Raw genomic sequence first — 20,734 nt, 5'->3', positions numbered from 1 at the left:
TATACTAAAACTATACTAAAGGATAGAGAAAGGTCACAGACAGAAGGCTAAAAGATAATAATGAAAAACTGGTGACTCTCTCCAGAGCCCCTACACAGCTTGGCTGTGATTGGTCATTAAGTAAAAACAATTCACATGAAACTAATGAAACAATCACCTGTTGGTAAACAATGTCCAAAGCAGCAAAACACAGGAGGAGCAAATCAGATAATATTGTTTTCCTTTTTCTCTGAGGCTTCTCAGCTTCCCAGGGGAGAAATCCTGGGCAAGGGATTTTTCAGGAAATGTGACAGTGACAGCTGAGATGAGAATCAGCTGGGTGGGTAATGGGGAGCCTCTGCAGGGACCCCCAGGCACCCCAAAACCAGGGCTGCTCCTTGCTGCAGGGCTGGCACAGGGGGTGCTTGGTGCCCACCTCCAGGGCTGGCACTCACATGGAAACTCCTGAGTCAGCATGCCACCACCCTGAGCTGCAATCCTGGAATTCCCTGGGCACCCTGAGTGCCAGAGAGTGACTGAAGAGCATTAAAGCCCTCAGAGAGCTGCATCCTCCTCCAGCCTGAAATTCTGACAAGAACTTTGGAAGAAAAATTCCCTTTGTTCAGCAGATTTTAAAAATCCACCTAAATATTGACTGGGGAATTCAGCTCCTCATTCCTGTATTTGCTCTCCACACTTTTCCTTCTTTTTCCTGCTCCTCCTGGGTGCTCTGCCACCCTCTGGGCTCTGTGGTGCCCTCACACAGCCACTGCTGGGCATCCAACACCTCTTGGCAGGCTCTGCTTCTCCCTGCTCACCTCCACTTCCAAACAAAGAGCCTGGAAGTTTGAGCAGACACTTAAATAATAAATACATAACTAACAAAACCCTTCCAAACACCAGCTTTGATCTGAGCAAGATGGCAGGATTCTGAAAACAAGACTTTAGCATCAAACACAGATCCTTTGAAAGCTGAAGGCGTGTGCCCTGGAAAGCTTCTTTCTCATCTAAGGGTGAGTGAGTTCTCCAAGCACACTGAAAATTATTTCAAAGAAAATGAAAAGGAAAACAGGAAGCATCTAGTGAGATGTCAGACAAGAAGTCAAAAAAGTCTGTCATTTTTTCAGCATTTTTAAAACCAAAATTCTTATATGGGAACTTTTTCCCCCATAAATCTATTTAATAATCAGCAAGATTAACAGCAACATTTTGGAGGGAAATTTTGAAGGACAAAATTTCATCCAGTAACTTCTAATAGAAAAATCTTGAGATGATTCCTTTGGAGAAGGTTGCAGTGGCTGTAGAAACATCTTAAAGATTCCCAACATCAGCCAGAGAGTCAAAGCTGCTTCTTGCAATTCTGTATAATTAAAAATATCAGATTTTTGGTTGAAGTGAATAGCAGGTATTGCTGCCACTAAGGAGTAAGAGTATGGCAGATACCAAAATCAAACTGCAGTCATGCACAGCCCCAAACTCCAGGAATGAAAAGGACATTTTCTGTGCAGAGGCAACAAGGGAAGAACTGAACTCCACTGCTCCTATACTGAGGGAATCATGTAAATCACCCTCAGCCACAGCAGCTCAACTCTCCCAGCACACAGATCCTGCCCTGGACACCCCCAGGAACAAACCCCAAAACACCCCCTGGAACAAACCCTGGAACAAACCCCAAAACATATGCACAGCCCCAAACTCCAGGAATGAAAAGGACATTTTCTGTGCAGAGGCAACAAGGGAAGAACTGAACTCCACTGCTCCTATACTGAGGGAATCATGTAAATCACCTTCAGCCACAGCAGCTCAACTCTCCCAGCACACAGATCCTGCCCTGGACACCCCTGGGAAACACCCCCAGGACACCCCTGGAAGAAACCCCAAAAAAACCCCTGGAACAAACCCCAAAACACCCCCAGGAACAAACCCACCCCCTGAAACAAATCCCAAAACACCTCCAGGACACTCCCAGGAACAAACCCCAGGACACACCTTGGGACACACTCCCAGGACACCCTGTACAGGACACCCCCTCCAGGACACACCCCACAGTGTCACAGTCTGTGGCCATGGGGTCAGGCTGACCCCCAGCCCAGCTCTGGTCACACACAGCAACCTCCTCCCCCTGGGAACCTCCAGGTTCCAGCTGGGCAGGGGCAGCAGCCAGCACTGTCACCTGCACAGGGGACAGCAGTGACCAATGAACCCCAGCCCAGCTCTGGTCACACACAGCAACCTCCCCTAGAAACCTCCAGGTTCCAGCTGGGCAGGGGCAGCAGCCAGCACTGTCACCTGCACAGGGGACAGCAGTGACCAATGAACCCCAGCCCAGCTCTGGTCACACACAGCAACCTGCCCCTGGAAACCTCCAGATCCCAGCTGGGCAGGGGGAGCAGCCAGCACTGTCACCTGCACTGGGGACAGGAATGACCCTCAGCTCTCCTGTTCACACACAGCAACCTCCAGGTCCCAGCTGGGCAGGGACAGCAGCCAGCACTGTCACCTGCACAGGGACAGCAGTGACCAATGAACCCCAGCCCAGCTCTATTCACACACAGCAACCTCCTCTGGGAAACTCCAGCTCCCAGTACTGGGAGCAGCCAGCCCTGTCACCTGCACAGGGACAGCAATGTCCCCAGCCCACCCAAGGGCTCTGTGAGATGGCAGCACAGAGCTCAAGTCAAGCCCAAGTGGCTGCTGCTGTCATTGTCACTGTTTGAAATGAAGGATGGGACTATTTTTAATTTAAGGATGATTTATTCTACAGATAAATATCAGTCTTAGAGCTTGTGAGATTTTAGAGAAGTGTTCAGCTGTAGCTCAAGGGCAGTCACAAGTTTCTTTGTTACCAGATAATGTATAACTTTATATTAATATATAATATACTATATATTATATCACATACTAGGTATATTATGTATATATATTATATACATATATATCACTTTCCAAACTAATATAAATTTCTAAACTAACACATAACTTTCTAAACTAACATACAACTTTCTAATATACCTTTCTAAACTAATATATAACTTTCTAAACAAATACAACTTTCTAAACTAACATATAACTTTCTAAATTAATATATAACTTTCTATACTAATATAACTTTCTGAACTAACATATAACTTCCTAAACTAATAGACGGTTGCCACAGAATTTATTTTGATTTTCCAACTTACCACCTTACCTTCTGCTGCACTGTGGATACTTTTGTCTAATGGCTTCTGTCTCTTTTGTACCCATATGTTTCTGTTATAATTTCTAAACTCTGAGCTTATTTATAAACCCTTCACCATCTTATTTATAGTTTCTTACTTATTTAAAGTATAGTTTTACTCTACAGCTATAGAAATATAAGTTTATTATTTTTCGGTGTATTGTATTTTTAAATACAATAAATAAATAAATAAAATTTTAAATGAGTAAATAAATAAATAGCTTATCATAAGGCTGCAAATCAAACCTTTTTGTGCCTGTGGAAGTTTCTATTTTTCTGATTCCCCCATGCTCCCATGGACCCCTAAATGTGTCCCTGTCTCCAAATTCTGCCAGCTCCTGGTGCTGCAAGCTGGGCTCACAGGCAGCATCCAGCCCTTAATTCCTTCCTGAGCCCTGCTTCCCTTGGATAAATGCAGATTTATATATTTATATTAGTAAAATTATATATTTATAGTTGTATTTATATTAGTAAAATTATATGTTTATATTTATAGTTGCATTTATATTTATATTAGTACAATTATATTTCTATTTATATTTATATTTATATTTATATTTATATTTATTTATGTTGTGCTAGGGAAGCACAAAGTCAGGTTTTAATCAGACACATTTGTGAGCACAGTGGAAAAAAGAAAACAACATCAACACCTCCTGAGTGTTTCACCTGCTCTCTCCTCCTGCCTCAATGTTGCAATCAAATGGACAATGCCATAAAAATGAAAGTTTTCCTGGAACTCTGGGCCTCTGCAGCCCAAATTTCGAGCCCTGCTCCACGTTCCTGTGGTGTCAGCTGGAATGAAAAGCCCATCTGGGCACAAAGCTGCTCAAAAGGGTGAGATTACATTGCATCAAAAAGCATTTTGTGCTCTAAAAACTGAAACTTTTTTTCCTGTGCAATCTTTAGAACTGTCTGGTTTAAGACTCCGTCCAATAAAAGTATTGCCCAAAGCAATTGCATAAAACACATTAAGTTTCCACAAAATTTGCATTATTCTTCGTTTGACACTGAGCTGAACTGAAAACTCCCTATCTCCTGTGTGAACTTCCACTTTCACTTGCACCATTCACCTGAGGAATAATAATTCCAGGTTATTTTGATACAAACTATCCAAATTAACAGCTTATAATTGCTGGGGATATGGGTTAGTGGCGCTGGGGGAACAGTTGAACTCCATCATCTCAAAGCTCCTTTTCAACCTGAACAATTCTGTGATTCCAGAATCATCCCAGGCACCAACAGCAAAAAACCCCCTTTATTCTAAAAAGGGGATCAGGGTTTATTACTGCTAGGTCATTATTTAGTGTCATTATCTCTGGTATTTATGTGCAAAAAGGTCAAGGGCAGCAGATCTTCCCTGGGCACAGGGACATCCATCAAGCCTGGTGTCACACTTCCCAACCAAACCCAAGCTACAAAACTCAAAATACTCTCAGCTTCCAGCACCTGGAGTAGTTAAAAGGAACCAGCCTGCTCATGAAAATGTTGTTTGGGATTTTTTTTTGAGAGCCACTGGCAAGAAATAAGGATTTTTAATGGACATACACAGATTTACCCATTATTGTTGTACTCCAGGCCAATGCTCAGTCTGGAGCATTTTGAGGAATCACAGGAATTATTTTGTAGTTGTGGCATCAACACATTCCCTAAATAAAAATGCTGTTTATTTTTCACCTCCAACACTTTTTATTTTTTAGCCTTTTCTAAAGGCAACTTTGAACTACCAGGAAAACAAGGATTCTGTGGAATTAACCTAAGACAAAAAACTTCTGTCCCAGCTCCTGCAGGAAATATTCCTGAGCTACCCAAAAAGAAAACAAATCAATTCTTCATCTTTTAAACTTTTTTTTTTTTGCTTCAAACTCTTTCAGTGGGTGGCTGTGATTTCATCAGCAAACTTCCCTGCATGACCAAAGGCAGAGAAAGGGCTGCAGAACCCTGCACTCAGCAGTTTTACACAGAAAAAGGAGAAGGAGCAGGAGGCGAGTCCCAACCTGCTGCTCTGTGTTCCCACTGTCACTTCTTGCCTTTTATTGCTAAACCTTCACTGCTGCCAGCACAGCTGAGCCATCCCTACCCACCATCCTGCAAAATAAAAAGGGCAAAAATGGCTATTTTTGTTCAAGGCTCGGGGTTTTGGGCTTAGCACAGCAGTGTCTGCCTGCCCCAGGACATTTTCTGAAAGAATTCCACACTCAAGTGTCAAAAAGCAAACTGGAAACAGTTCATTTTGGTTTTTATAACACCTGGCAATGTCAGTCATTTCTGGGTTTCCCCTTCCTGCTCTGTGATTTTCTCCTCAGAAAAAAAAATTATTTATTAATTTTTATGTCTACACATTACTTGAGGACAAATTGTAAAAATATGAGGAAAAATTTGCCCACTGAAAGGGTGGTCAGGCCCAGGGAAGTGTGGAATTATTATCCCTGGAGTGCTGGAAATTGTTCAGTGCTGGGACCTGAGCTGGATCCCAAGGCCTGGGAGGCCTTTCCCAGCCTGCAGGATTCTGTGACTCCAACGTGCACCTACCCTGGCCACACTGCAGACAAACCCTTCATTCATAAATCTAAATGTATTCCCCAAGTTTTATCAGCACTAAACTCGAGGAAAAAAACCTGTCAGAGATGGCAGTGCAAAGGATTTTCCTCCCATTTTCATTTTACCACTGGTATTCCCAGGAGGAGAATTCCACTCCTCCTCTCTGTCTCTCAGTGGTTAACTCTGCACACTGCAAGTGCTAAATTTTCATTCTAATTCTTCAGTGCTCTTTTAAAAGAACAGAAAGTTCCCTCTCAGAGCTCCAAGTAAAGCCACACCTGGCTCTGAATGGGTCACGTCTGCTTCCCCTGCTCTGCATCCACAGCAAAAAGTCATGGAGAGCTTTCCTTTGCTGAAGTGTAATTTGCAGTGCCAAAATTTTTATTATTTATTAAATCTATATTATTTATCTTTATATATTTATTATATACACTTATTATATATTTATTTCTATTTATATATTTATATTTATTTATATAGTTATATTTCTTATGTTTATATTTATTATATATTTATTTATATTTTTATATATTTATATTTATTACATATATTTCTAGTTATTTATATTTATTATATGGCAGCAAGACATAAAAACCAACCCTTGGGTATTGTATTCAAAACGTGTGATGGTTTTAAGCCATCATTCCCATTTATTTCCACTCCCAATCCCACTTCAGGAACCAGCAGGATGTTGTTCAGTGCCATTTCTAACAACCCAAAGTGCAAAATGGCAGCAGGGAACAGACAGACTGAAACAGCATCTCAGAACAACTCAGGAGAGAGCAGAGGATCTAGAGGGAGTTCTGGTGAGTCAGGGATTTGAAACTCTTGTAAATAATGCAAATTTCATGCAACAGATGTGCATCCTCTGCATGCAGGGCTGCCTGCCAGGCAGGAGAGAGGGACTGCACTGCGAGCAGCTGCAGTCTGAACTGATGTGGTACCAACATGCACCACACCAGCAATGTCCCACACCATCACTGATACCTGCCTCCTTCTCTACTTTCCATTTGAAATGGGGAAAAAAATATCCTGGTGTGTAAACAAAGATGTCAAGGATGAAGAATCCCTGCTGCCACCAGGAGAATTCAAACATTGATTATTTTCTCTGGTGAAAACTCCCAGGGCACGAGCTCCTGATGCAAAGGGAAAGTCTCCAGACACAGAGGTGCCTTTTGAGTGCAGAATCAGGGAATTATGGAATGTGCTGAGCTGGGAGGGACCCACAGGGACCCAGACACCCCAAATCCCACCCTGGGAGTGCTGTCCAGCCCCTCCTGGAGCTCTGGGGCTGTGCCCGTGCCTGGGGAGCCTGGGCAGTGCCAGCACCTCTGGGGAAGAACCTTTTCCTGATATCCAACCTCAACCTCCCCTGATTAACTTAACATTAAGTTGTTTTTCCTGCTATCTAACCTAAACCTCCCCTGAAGAAGAGATTTGCAGCTGCAGGGGCCACCTCAATTCAGACACCAAGAGAAATCACTGGCTGGATATTCCAGACTGTTCCAATACTCCACTCATTTTAACAGAGTCTTGTCAAAAAAAAAAAAACAAAAAAAAACCAAACCAAAAAAATAAACAAAAATTAAAAAACAAAAACAAAAGAAAACCATCAGTGTAATAACAAACTGCCATCAACTTTTCTGATGTTTTTCAAGCCAAAGTTAGAAACATCATTAGAAATAATAAGCTTGTTCTGAAATGGAAGAATGTACAATAAAAACCACTGCCAAAATCTGAAGTTACACAACAAACACTTGAGAGTTTCTTGTTCAGTAGGCTGACTGCAAACACCTCTGTTTCCAGAGCAGGAAAACCCCAATGTGAGTGCACTGGAAAAAGCAATTTTAGTCCTTACACAACATCCAGCACACTTGTTTTGTAAGCACGTAATTGATTACTCAGAATCCCAGACTGGTCTGGGCTAAAAGGGATTTTAAAGATTTCATTCCACACCTTCCACTGTCCCAGGCTGCTCCAAATCCCATCCAACCTGGCCCTGGGCACTGCCAGGGATCCAGGGGCATCCAGAGCTTCTCTGGGCACCCTCACAGGGAGAAATTCCTGCCCAAAATCCCCCCCAGCCCTGCCCTCTGGCAGGGGAAAGCCATTCCCCCTGCCTGGCACTCCAGGCCCTTGTAAAGACTTGTAAAGATTCTCCCCCTGGCACTGGAAGGCCACAATGAGGTGATCCCCAAACTTCCCTTCTCTTTAAGGTGATTCTTCCTCAAGGCCAATTTCAGTCAGGGTATGCCGGGAGAGGAGAGGAAGGGTCTGGGTGTGCCAGGGAGAGGAGAGGAAGGGTCTGGGTATGCCAGGGAGAGGAGAGGAGAGGAAGGGTCTGGGTGTGCCAGGGGAAAGGTCTGGGTATGCCAGGGAGAGGAGAGGAAGGGTCTGGGTGTGCCAGGGAGAGGAGAGGAAGGGTCTGGGTGTGCCAGGCACACAGCACCTGAGCACAAGGTGAGGAATTCTCCTTCCCTCCCTCGGGCAGGCTCTGCCCAGGACAGACTGGTGCAGGGAGCCTTGAGGACAGGGCACAGCTGGGAAGTGGAAATGCTTCAGCCTGGGGAAGCTCTGGAGCAGGAGCCCCTGAGGAGAAAAGCCCTGCAAAGGAAGGACTCCACCTTCCAGGGGTTCCCTGCACTCCCCTGGCAGTACTACACAAGGGCATATTCTAACCTTGATTACCAAAACTTTTATGTTTATGGGGGAAAAAGAGCAGGCTGTCACCAAACCCTTCAAAAATTTAACATCTATGCAATTGTATTTGTAATCCTTGCCATTTATCCTGTTTTCCCTATCTGCTACTGCTGCTCTTACTGATTACATCATGGAGATCATAAAAACAAATCCTCGAGGCAGGGTTTGGAAAAGCCCTGGCACATCTCTCCAGCATTTACATGCAGCTATCACCAGGCTGGTTTTTAAATCATTTGGAAAAGTCTGTCTCACTTTTCAGACCCTGCCTGAGCAGCGACAGGTGAGACACAGCAAAACTGCTTCTAACAGGTAGGAAAAAATCTAAATGCAAGCACAGCACATCCAGAGCCCCATCTCAAGAGAGACAAGACAGCCAAACCCTTCACTTTGTTAAGAAAAGAGACTCAAAATCTCCCCAGTACTTTTCAGAAATGAACCCAGTTCAGGTGAACATGGGAATCATCTCTCACTGCTGTTGAAACAACAAACTGGCACACTGTGAAAGAGCATTTTTTCCTGCTAATGGCCACAAAATAAAACCATTTCTAACTGCAGACACTTCAGTATCAGAGGTTCCACATAAAACCAGAGATGATGGAGCTTTCAAACCCAGCTGAAGTGTGCCAACCACCCCACAGCCACATCACTCACTTGCTTGGAAGGACAGTGCTCGCTCTTCTCCTCTGGCATCTTCCCGCCCTTGGGAGCCCTCCTTGGCTGCTTGATGCTGGTTTTTATGGCGGGCCGGCAGACATAATTCTCCAGGTTCTTGGGAGGCTTTTTTGTCCTCTTTGCTTGAAGGCCAATCTTCAGCTTGAGGTTTCCCTCGGAGAAGTTGGTTTCCTTCACGGAGAACTGCTGCTGCGCATCGCCCGGAGCCTCGCCGGCGCCGCCCTCCTCCCTGCTCTTCTTCCTCCCCTCCTCCTCCTCCTTGCCGCAGCCCTCGAGCTCCGCTTCCCCCTTGCCCACCAAGGTGCCAATGTTTACCAGAGAGGGGCTTTTCCCAGCAAATGCCTCCGAGTCAGAAGCCAAGGCTAACATAGCAGGGGTGCGAGGGTCCATGACAGGAGACGTGCCTGCGGGCGGCGCTGGGGAAGGGTCACAGGGCTGTGCTCCTCAGGAGAGCTGCTCCGCTGCGGGCACTCAGCATCTTGCGCTCTGCGGGGAAAAGAGCACGGCGTGAGCGGGGTTCAGCAGAAGTTAAATCGGTGTGAAAGCAAACCAATACGGGAATAGAGAACCAATACGGGAATAGAGAACCAATACGGGAATAGAGAACCAGTACAGGAATATAGAACCAATACAGGAATACAGAACCAATACGGGAATAGAGAACCAATACAGGAATATAGAACCAGTACGGGAATATAGAACCAATGCAGGAATATAGAACCAATACAGGAATAGAGAACCAATGCAGGAATAGAGAACCAATACGGGAATAGAGAACCAATGCAGGAATAATAATAGATAAATCCAATATATACATAAAATGTGTAATATCAATATCTAAATAGTATATATAAATCCAATATATAAATAAAATATGTAACATCAATATATAAATTATATCTATAAAACCAATATATAAATAAAATATGTAACATCAATATATAAATTATATCTATAAAACCAATATATAATAATATATAAAAAATAAAGAAATAATAATATATAAAACAAATATATAACTATATATTATGTAATATCAATATCTAAATAGTATATATAAATCCAATATATAAATATGTAACATCAATATATAAATAATATCTATAAAACCAATATATAAATAAAATATGTAATTTCAATATATAAATAATATATATAAAACCAATATATAAATAAAACATGTAATATCAATATATAAATAATATATATAAAACCAATATATAATAATATATAAAAAATAAAGAAATAATAATATATAAAACAAATATATAACTATATATTAAACCAACATATATAATATATAAAACCAATATATAATATACAAACCCAATATATAAATAACACATAAACCAATATATAAATAATAATATATAAATGATAACATATAGAACCAATATATAATAAAAAACAAATATATATATAATATATAAAACCTATATATTAATAATATATAGAACCAATATATAATAATATATACAAAACCAATATATAAATAATAATATATGAAACCAATAAATAATAATATATAAAACCAATATATAATATATGAAACCAACAGATAAATAATACATAAAACCAATATATAGTAACAATATAAAACCAAAATATAAATAATAATATGTAAACCCAATATATAAATAATATTAAACCAAATATAAAATAATATGATATAAATCTATAATATATATAACCAATTAGAAAGCAAACACTTGCACTTCAGTCACACACAGCAGCTGATGTTCCAAGACACCAACGCTTCCAGTCACCTCCTTCACAACCACAATTTATCTGTAATACACTTCTAAATGGTAAGTGAAAATGAAAACTATGTGAATATTATCATTTCCAAATGAGCCACGTGACATTTCAAATGATGGCTACAGATTTTAATGTTGACCATCAAATTAAGTTTTTTATTTATAACCAGAGCCCACTTAGTCCCAGCCTTGCTGATCCACGGGAGGAGCTGCATCTGAGGAGGGAGCAGGCAAATGGAACCCAGAGAAAGCACCCAAATATTCTGGTTTTAAATCAAACCATGAGGAAGCACCCAAATATTCTGGTTTTAAATGGAACCCAGAGAAAGCACCCAAATATTCTGGGTTTAAATCAAACCCAGAGAAAGCACCCAAATATTCTGGTTTTAAATCAAACCATGAGGAAGCACCCAAATATTCTGGTTTTAAATCAAACCATGAGGAAGCACTCAAATATTCTGGTTTTAAATGAAACCATGAGGAAGCACCCAAATATTCTGGTTTTAAATCAAACCATGAGGAAGCACCCAAAGCCCAGCAACATTCTGGTTTTAAATAAAACCATGAGGAAGCACCCAAAGCCCAGCAATATTCTGGTTTTAAATGAAATCAAGCAGAAAGCACCCAAAGCCCAGCAATATTCTGGTTTTACATGAATCCCAGGAGGAAGCACCCAAAGCCCAGCAATATTCTGGTTTTACATGAATCCCAGGAGGAAGCACCCAAACCCCAGCAATATTCTGGTTTTACATGAATCCCAGGAGGAAGCACCCAAACCCCAGCAATATTCTGGTTTTACATGAATCCCAGGAGGAAGCACCCAAACCCCAGCAATATTCTGGTTTTAAATCAACCCATGAGGAAGCACCCAAAGCCCAGCAATATTCTGGTTTTAAATCAAACCAGGAGGAAGCACCCAAAGCCCAGCAATATTCTGGTTTTAATTCTCTGAGCCACCAGGAAAGCTGAGCCACGTGGGCATCAGTTTACAAACACACCACAAAACCCTCGTCAGCTGAGGGTTTTCCAGAGCTCAGGAAGAAGGATGGCAGAGCAGATGCCAGCCCCAAACGTTCATTCACACACTGCTTTTTGTGCTTCCTGAAGCAGGGGAACAGGGAAGGCCACGTCCTCCTGTTCTTCCAAGCTTTCTGATTTTACATTCTTGTAATGAATTTTCTTGCATGTTTTTCTCTAATAATTATTGGTTTGTATTTTTTGAGAAATTTAATAGACTGTTGGTTGGTCCAGTGTCATTGGGGAGGTGGCACTGTCACCATGAAACCATGAGGAAGCACCCAAAGCCCAGCAATATTCTGGTTTTAATAAAACCCAGGAGGAAGCACCCAAAGCCCAGCAATATTCTGGTTTTAAATCAAACCATGAGGAAGCACCCAAAGCCCAGCAATATTCTGGTTTTAAATCAAACCATGAGGAAGCACCCAAAGCCCAGCAATATTCTGGTTTTAATTCTCTGAGCCACCAGGAAAGCTGAGCCACGTGGGCATCAGTTTACAAACACACCACAAAACCCTCGTCAGCTGAGGGTTTTCCACAGCTCAGGAAGGATGGCAGAGCAGATGCCAGCCCCAAACGTTCATTCACACACTGCTTTTTGTGCTTCCTGAAGCAGGGGAACAGGGAAGGCCACGTCCTCCTGTTCTTCCAAGCTTTCTGATTTTACATTCTTGTAATGAATTTTCTTGCATGTTTTTCTCTAATAATTATTGGTTTGTATTTTTTGAGAAATTTAATAGACTGTTGGTTGGTCCAGTGTCATTGGGGAGGTGGCACTGTCACTTTTAAAAATCTACAAATGTTAAAGTCCAAAATTAATGTCCCTCTTTTTACCTTAGAAATTCCAATAGCCACCATTCCAACACCCACATTGTTTTATTTCCTATCCTACAGCAACATCCACACTTCCACCAGGCACAGACACTGGCAGGGATATAAAACTGACCTATTTAGCAGAAAATAAGAGAGGCAATCATCTCAACTACAGGAAATTAGAGTCAAGCTCTAAGTTTGGGAGGGTCTCCAGACCCTGAGCTTCCCTCCCTGCCAGAGAACAAACCTCACCTGTGCTCCTTGTCATGCAGACACAAAATCCCAACATCCCAGAAGTGTTTGGGCTGGGAAGGACCTTGAAGATGATCTTATCCTACCCCTCCCACTGTCCCAGGGTGCTCCAAGCCCTGTCCAGCCTGGCCTGGAGCCCTTCCAGGGATGGGGCACCCTGTGCCCAAAGCCATTCCCCCCATCCTGCCTCCAAACCTTTTCAAATTCTCTCTCCATCTTTCTTGCAGCCTCCCATAAGGCACTGAAAAATTATTTGTTGTGGGAGCATTTTAAGGAGAAAATGTTTAAATATCTTCAGCACTTAAATACCTTTATCAGTTTTGAAATGAAATGGATCAGAAAAAGGTCTGAAAAAACAGTGATTTGCTGAAAAGTGCAGCACAGGCACCAAACCAGCCTGAGTCTTCTGTCCTTATCTTCCCTACAGTCATTAAGTCATTTGTTAAGTCATTAATTGTGAGCAGTGGCATGGAAAGATGTCATGATCTCAAAAGGAGTTTCAGATAAAGCTCTCAAGGAGCCCAGCACTTTTCTGGCATGTTTGGCATCCTGGCAGGTGCCACAGCCCCCCTGGCCAGACAAAAACTGGGGAAGCAGCACCAGGAGCTGCTTTTGGGTGGCTCAGGAGCATGGGGAGGAGAAAGGATCAGGAATGTGAAAGGCAACACCAGAGAGCACCAAGGCAACTGCAGGGGACACCAAGAGATGCCAGGATTAGTGGGGGCAGAAGAAATGCTGCTGGGAACACCAGATGCAGCCAGCCACAAAGGCAGCCTTCCCTGCCGAAGTCCTCAGAGAAAACAAACTTACTGCCATGTGTTCTGGGCACATTATTCATGGGGTTTCTAGCTGCAGCTCTGGCTGTCCAACTCCACACATCCTCAGCAATCAAACCTGCTGTTATTACTCATAAAAGCAGAGGTAATTAGAGAAAATCTCCATTTTACAGGGAGAAAAAAGGGTAGAGCAGTGTGACATGGGCACAGAAGGTCAGTGGCACTGCCCAGTTCAAGGCCCAGTGTTAGTCCAACAGGCTTCACCATGTCACCAAAAATGGGCTTTTTCATATACACCAATGTGCAAGGAAAGCTGGCCAGCAGGTAAATAACTCTGAGCTAAAGCCTGAATTAAATAATAATTAAATAATTCTGAGCTAAAACCTCAATTTGTATTATTCAAGCCCAAGAAAAGGGACAATCCCACATGCATATACACCAATGGGCAAGGAAAACTGGCCAGCAGGTAAATAACTCTGAGCTAAAGCCTGAATTAAATAACAATTAAATAATTCTGAGTTAAAGCTTGAATTAAATAATAATTAAATAATTCTGAGTTAAAGCCTGAATTAAATAATAATTAAATAATTCTGAGCTAAAACCTCAATTTGTATTATTCAAGCCTAAGAAAAGGGACAATCCCACATGCATATACACCAATTGGCAAGGAAAACGGGCCAGCAGGTAAATAACTCTGAGCTAAAGCCTGAATTAAATAATAATTAAATAATTCTGAGCTAAAACCTCAATTTGTATTATTCAAGCCCAAGAAAAGGGACAATCCCACATGCATATACACCAATTGCTGGGCTTTGGGTGCTTTCTCCTGGGTTTCTACCAATGGGCAAGGAAAACTGGCCAGCAGGTAAATAATCCTGAGCTAAAGCCTGAATTAAATAATAATTAAATAATTCTGAGCCAAAGCCTGAATTTGTATTATTCAAGCCCAAGAAAAGAACAATCCCACATGCCATCATGCACCTCTCAAATCTGTGCTCACACAACTTTCCTTCTCTAGTGAGTGCAGTGCAGAGCAGTGACAATACTTCAGATGTTTTCTTACAAAGAAAATTCATTCATCAGCTTCATGAAACCAACAGCAAGAATCACACGCTGACCTTTAGAAACTGCAGGACTCAAAATGCAGAGTGGGAATCAGACAGAGCAAGGTGCTCACCCCCTGCTCTGTGCCAAGAGGATCAGTAACTATCCCAAACCAAAGTCTCCCACAAACACAGAGCAGGCCATTTATTTACCCATGAATTACTCTCAACACAGACAACAAAAATGCCAATCCTGGCCCTGATCACCGTGCTGCTCCATCATGGAACCTTCTCCCAGCTCCCCAGATTCCCAGCTCTCCTCTCCCTGGCTGCCCAGGTGCTGCTCCCCCCCTGCCTTGTCAGGTCCAAGCTCCCTGTCTGTCTCCGAGGTGTTCCCAAGGGTACCCTGGCTCTTCCCGGGCTGCTCCTGCTCAGCTGGTGCCCCAGTGATGCCACTCTTTGTTTTCTTGTCTCACTTTCCTTCCTCTGTGCTGCTCCTCACGCTCCCTGCAGGATCTGCTCCACCCCTCCTGCAGGCTGGCCTTTAGAACCTTGTGGATGTCAAAGCACATGAGCTTTGGCACCAACTGGTGTCAGCCACAGTTAAAAAACTTGCAAGAATTCACCCTGAAAACTCTGATGCTTGGAACTTTAAAGACCTAAAATGATCATATTTAACCATGTGAGTGAGGAACTTATCTGTGTTTCTGCTTTCCATGTTTGCTGCACAAAGTTCCAAGTCTTGCTCTGAATTATCCCTCATCCATGGTGTCATTATAATATGATTATAATGATTAAACCATTATAATAGACTGTAGTTAAGAAAGTTAACTTCTGATTAGAATCATAACATCTCTATTCCAAGTTTTGTTCTGAATTATCCGTGGTGTCAAATAAAACCATTATAATATATTGTGGTTAAGAAATAGTTAATTCTGATATAGAATTATAACATCTACATTCCAAGTCTTGTGTCTGAATTATCCTACATACATGGGGTCAGACTAAACCATTATAATAAATTTTAGTTATTAAAGAGTTAATTCTGATTACAACACCTATATCCAAGTCTTGTTCTGAATTATCCCTCATCCATGGGGTCAGATAAAACCATTAGAATATATTGTAGTTATAAAACAGTTAATTCTGATTATAACATCTATATTCCAATCTTTTTCTGAATTATCCCTCATCCATGCTGTCAAATAAAACCATTATAATATATTGTGGTTAAGAAATAGTTAATTCTGATATAGAATTATAACATCTACATTCCAAGTCTTGTTCTGAATTATCCTTCATCCATTGGGTCAGATTAAACCATTATCATATATTGTGGTTAAGGAAATAGTTAATTCTGATTAGAATTATAAGATCTATATTCCAAGATTTGTTCTGAATTATCCTCCATCCCTAGTGTCAGATTAAACCATTATATTTTAGTTATGAAATAGTTAATTCTGATTAGAATTACACCATCTATATTCCAAGATTTGTTCTGAATTGTCCCCCATCCATGGTATCATATTAAACCACTATAATATATTGTAGTTAAGAAATAGTTAATTCTGATTAGAATTACACCATCTATATTCCAAGTCTTGTTTTGAATTATCCCTCATCCGTGGGGTCAGACTAAACCATTATCATATATTGTGGTTTAAGAAATAGTTAATTCTGATTAGAATTACACCATCTACATTCCAAGATTTGTTCTGAATTGCCCCTCATCCATGGTATCATAATAACCACTATAATATATTGTAGTTAAGAAATAGTTCATTCTGATTGTAACACTTATATTCCAAGTTTTGTTGTGAGTTACCTCTCATCCATGGGGTCAGATTAAACCATTAATATAGTGTAGTTAAGAAACAGTTAAGTTCTGATTAGAATTATAACATCTACATTGTCTCCCCCTTCACATGAGGCTGAAAACAAAACAAAAGTTTTTCAAACTGGGTTGCCCTTGCTCAGGTCAGAAAAAGCCTCCATCTGCCACGTGGGATTTCAGGTACCAACACCTGGATTGGAAAGCACAGAATCCCTGCAGGGGCTCTCAGGTGAGGAGCAAGACACCAGCCCCTCCCCACAGAGCAAATCAGCAAACCCCCAGCCCCGAGCCAGCAGCTTCTGCACATCCAAATCCCTCCTGAAACTCTTCTGCCCCCAAAAAATTAACGATCAAACATTTTAAGATCCATTTTGACACGTGCCACCTGCAACTAAGTGCTGTTCATTAACGATTTCTCTAATGATTTCTCATGTGTTTTCATAGCTGGGATTCATCCTTGTTCCCCCGGTGTCACATCCCAGCCCTTCCTGCCCATTTCTGCTCTCTGGTGCTCTGCTTTCCCAAAAAGAAAATGCCAGCTCCCAGATATGCTTCCCCACAGCCCCTCAGCAATATTAACTGAGATTTCCCCTCTTTTCATTCCTGCTGCTGTTTTTCTTGATGAAAACACACTGTCATGTCACATTTGGAAGGTGAATATTTTTCTTTTGGCTCTTTTCATTGCTTCAGCTCCAAGGGACATTAAAACCAATTCAGCTAAGTGTCAGAAATCTCAGAATATCACTACTAACTCTGTGGCCTCCCAGTCCCCTCTCAAATCCTTTGTCTTTTCTTTGCTAAGGAAGACAGACCAGACTCAGAAAAGAGAAATAAAAAGTGCAATAAAGCTTTAAAGTATTTCTGTGCATCACAATTCCTGAACAGGGGAAACAGGAGCCTTGGATCAGAGTGTCAGAAATCTCAGAATATCACTACTAACTCTGTGGCCTCCCAGTCCCCTCTCAAATCCTTTGTCTTTTCTTTGCTAAGGAAGACAGACCAGACTCAGAAAAGAGAAATAAAAAGTGCAATAAAGCTTTAAAGTATTTCTGTACATCACAATTCCTGACCAGGGGAGACAGGAGCCTTGGATCACCTGCAGAAGAATCCTTAAAATGTTTAGAGATGGAGACATTTCTCTGGAATAAAGCTTTAAAATATTTCTGTGTATCACAATCCCAGAACAGGAGCTCAAGGCCCTTGGATCACCTGCATAAGCATCCTTAAAATGTTTAGAGATGGAGACATTTTCAGGAATAAAGCTTTAAAGTATTTCTGTGCATCACAATCCTTAAACAGGAGCTCAAGGCCCTTGGATCACCTGCATAAGCATCCTTAAAATGTTTAGAGATGGACACATCTCTCTGGAATAAAGCTTTAAACTATTTCTGTGCATCACAATTCCTGACCAGGGGAAACTGGAGCCTTGGATCAGTGCACAAGCATCCTTAAAATGTTTAGAGACTGAGACATTTCTCTGCAATAAAGCTTTAAAATATTTCTGTGCATCACAATTCCTGACCAGGGGAAACTGGAGCCTTGGATCAGTGCACAAGCATCCTTAAAATGTTTAGAGATGGAGACATTTCTCTGGAATAAAGCTTTAAAGTATTTCTGTACATCACAGTCCCTGACCAGGGGAAACTGGAGCTCAAGGCCCTCGGATCAGTGCACAGGCATCCTTAAAATGTTTAGAGATGGAGACATTTCTCTGCAATAAAGCTTTAAAGTCTTTCTGTGCATCACAATCCCTGTCCAGGGGAGACAGGAGCCTTGGATCAGCTGCACAAGCATCCTTAAAATGTTTAGAGATGGAGACATTTTCAGGAATAAAGCTTTAAAGTATTTCTGTGCATCACAATCCTTAAACAGGAGCTCAAGGCCCTTGGATCACCTGCACAAGCATCCTTAAAATGTTTAGAGATGGAGACATTTCTCTGCAATAAAGCTTTAAAATATTTCTGTGCATCACAGTCCCTGAACAGGAGCTCAAGGCCCTTGGATCAGCTGCACAAGCATCCTTAAAATGTTTAGAGATGGAGACATTTCTCTGCAATAAATCTTTAAAATATTGCTGTGCATCACAATTCCTGACCAGGGGAGACTGGAGCCTTGGATCACCTGCACAAGCATCCTCAAAATGTTTAGAGATGGAGACATTTCTCTGCAATAAATCTTTAAAGTATTTCTGTACATCACAATTCCTGAACAGAGGAACCAGGAGTCTTGGATCATCCTTAGAATGTTCAGAGATGGAGACATTTCCCTGGAATAAAGTTCCTGTTTGCTTCACAGAGGTAACAAATAAAACACTTTGCAATCAGAATCTGCTGGGTTTTCTCCTGGCAGACAGAAATCCCAGGGGACCTGTCTTGTCAGGAAGAATATTCCACAGAAGTGCTGGGAGCAGAGGCCACGCTCAGGGAAAGCACCTGGAACAGGACACAGATTTTTTGGGAAGAAAGGCAGAGATGGTAAAACACCCTGAAAAATGCTCCAGTGGCAGGAAAATTGGGAAGTTAGATAGAGTTTCTCCTGGTTTTTAACCTGGCCCCAGAGCTGACTGCAGGTCTGGAAGCACGGGGCTCAATTTGGAGGTGCAGGGTAATTCTGTAGTTGCCTATTCATATGCAAATAAAGGCAAAATTGCTAAAAATCTGCATAACCAAGTGTCTGGAGCAAAGGTTCCTCCACCCTTAGGCTGTGAGTGCCAACACTGACTGCTGAGGGAAAAGCAGTTTGGGAATTCTCCTAAAATATTATCCCAGCTGCCACAGGCTGAGGCAGGAGCTCCCTACATCCAGTGCCTTCCAGGGGATTTTGCTGCAGAAAATCCATTTATTTCTACTCATCTAGTAAAAGACAAGGGTCCCAGCAAACCAGAACTTCCCTCTGAAATCCTTTGGTTATTCCCAGCCCACAGTGGGCACACAGGTAAGGGACAAACCCAGATTTTGCTGTCACAGAACAGTCACAGGTCTCAGGACAGATTTTCTTTTCCCTTTGCAAGCTGGAGATGGGACTCATGAGCTCACTGGAGGGGGAGAATGTGTCCACAACAGCAGCAGCCCTTCCAACAGCAGAGAAATGAATTTAATTTTTAAAAAGCCAACAATCCCATAGACAGCAATATCTATTTTAAAATACCTCTAATTCAGTAACTACAAGTGCCATTCCCACTTTTCTCTTGTAACAACAGCACTGCCATTTTTACCAATATGTGTCTCTTCCACCAAGGAAAAAAACCACTTTTTATATCCTCTAAGACAGTTTAAACTTTTGAAAACAACTTCAAAAAAAAAAAAAAAAAGAAAAAGCTTCTTCTGGAAATTGTAACTCAAATTTTGTCACTGGTTATTATCACTCAAACCTCTTTAAGCAACTGCTGAGTGCCTGTAGCAACGAACTCAAGTCCAAAAAGAAGTTGTGGTAATTTTGTCTTTTAAACCAAGATGTTTCAGACTTAGAACTGTTTAAAACGAAAAAGAAAAAAAAAAAAGTCTCTCTTTTATACTCTGAGACAGCTGAGAAAAGCTCTGGGTAAGAACACTTCTTAAGAACTCAAGCAGGCAGACAGATGATGATTTTAGAGCCCATCTCGCCCCATATGTTCCAGCAGCTGCCAGAATTTCCCATTTCCCACAGAGGCACCAGGGATGATCCCAAGGTCCTCAAAAATGACCAAGAGTCTTAAAGATTCACCCCAAAACCCTGGAAAAAATTACAGGTGGGATTTAAATTACTGAGCAGGGAGGATAGGGGGGAGAAAAGCAGGAAAGGAGGTGCTGCAAATGGAAGTGGAGCAGGTTTGAAGGGATGAGGGCAAAGCCACAGGTTGTGTCCCTGCTCCCGGCAGCTGCAGCTCCCTGACAGCAGAGGAGGGAATTCGGGAGAGGGAATTCGTGTCCCGAGGCCACGGGATGGGCACCCACACTGCAGCAGCTCCCAGCTCCACCACGAAGGGTGCAGAACCACGGAGCGAGGGTGTCACACACCACGGCAGGGAGGGACAGGGATGGGGACACATTCTGGCTGCGGATGGGAACGGCCAAGGCTCAACCACCTGCACCCACACTCACGCTCAACAGAGCTGAAACAGCATCAAAACCGCGATGAAACAAGAAATAAAA

At 42.0% G+C, this 20,734-nt stretch overlaps 1 protein-coding gene across 6 annotated transcripts in view; it reads right to left on the bottom strand.

Annotated features, from left to right (window-relative positions):
- The window catches only part of ASH1L (ASH1 like histone lysine methyltransferase), a 62,942-nt gene extending 53,323 nt beyond the window's left edge, over positions 1 to 9,619 (bottom strand). For 4 of the 6 annotated variants that reach the window (XM_039702204.1, XM_039702199.1, XM_039702201.1 and 1 more), the window contains exon 1: positions 9,092 to 9,619. In XM_039702204.1, the coding sequence (XP_039558138.1) occupies positions 9,092 to 9,502 (411 nt within the window). In that variant the 5' untranslated portion in view covers positions 9,503 to 9,619. The remainder of the gene's footprint in view (positions 1 to 9,091) is intronic. The other 2 variants (XM_039702202.1, XM_039702203.1) reach the window with 1 other exon arrangement.
- Between the last annotated feature and the right edge of the window lie 11,115 nt (positions 9,620 to 20,734).

This window comes from Passer montanus, unplaced genomic scaffold, assembly GCF_014805655.1.
Source record: "Passer montanus isolate IOZ18808 unplaced genomic scaffold, ASM1480565v1 scaffold154, whole genome shotgun sequence".
In the NCBI taxonomy this organism is placed as follows: domain Eukaryota; kingdom Metazoa; phylum Chordata; class Aves; order Passeriformes; family Passeridae; genus Passer; species Passer montanus.
Note: the sequence above shows the minus strand (reverse complement) of the source record. Positions and strands in the feature narration are given on the sequence as shown.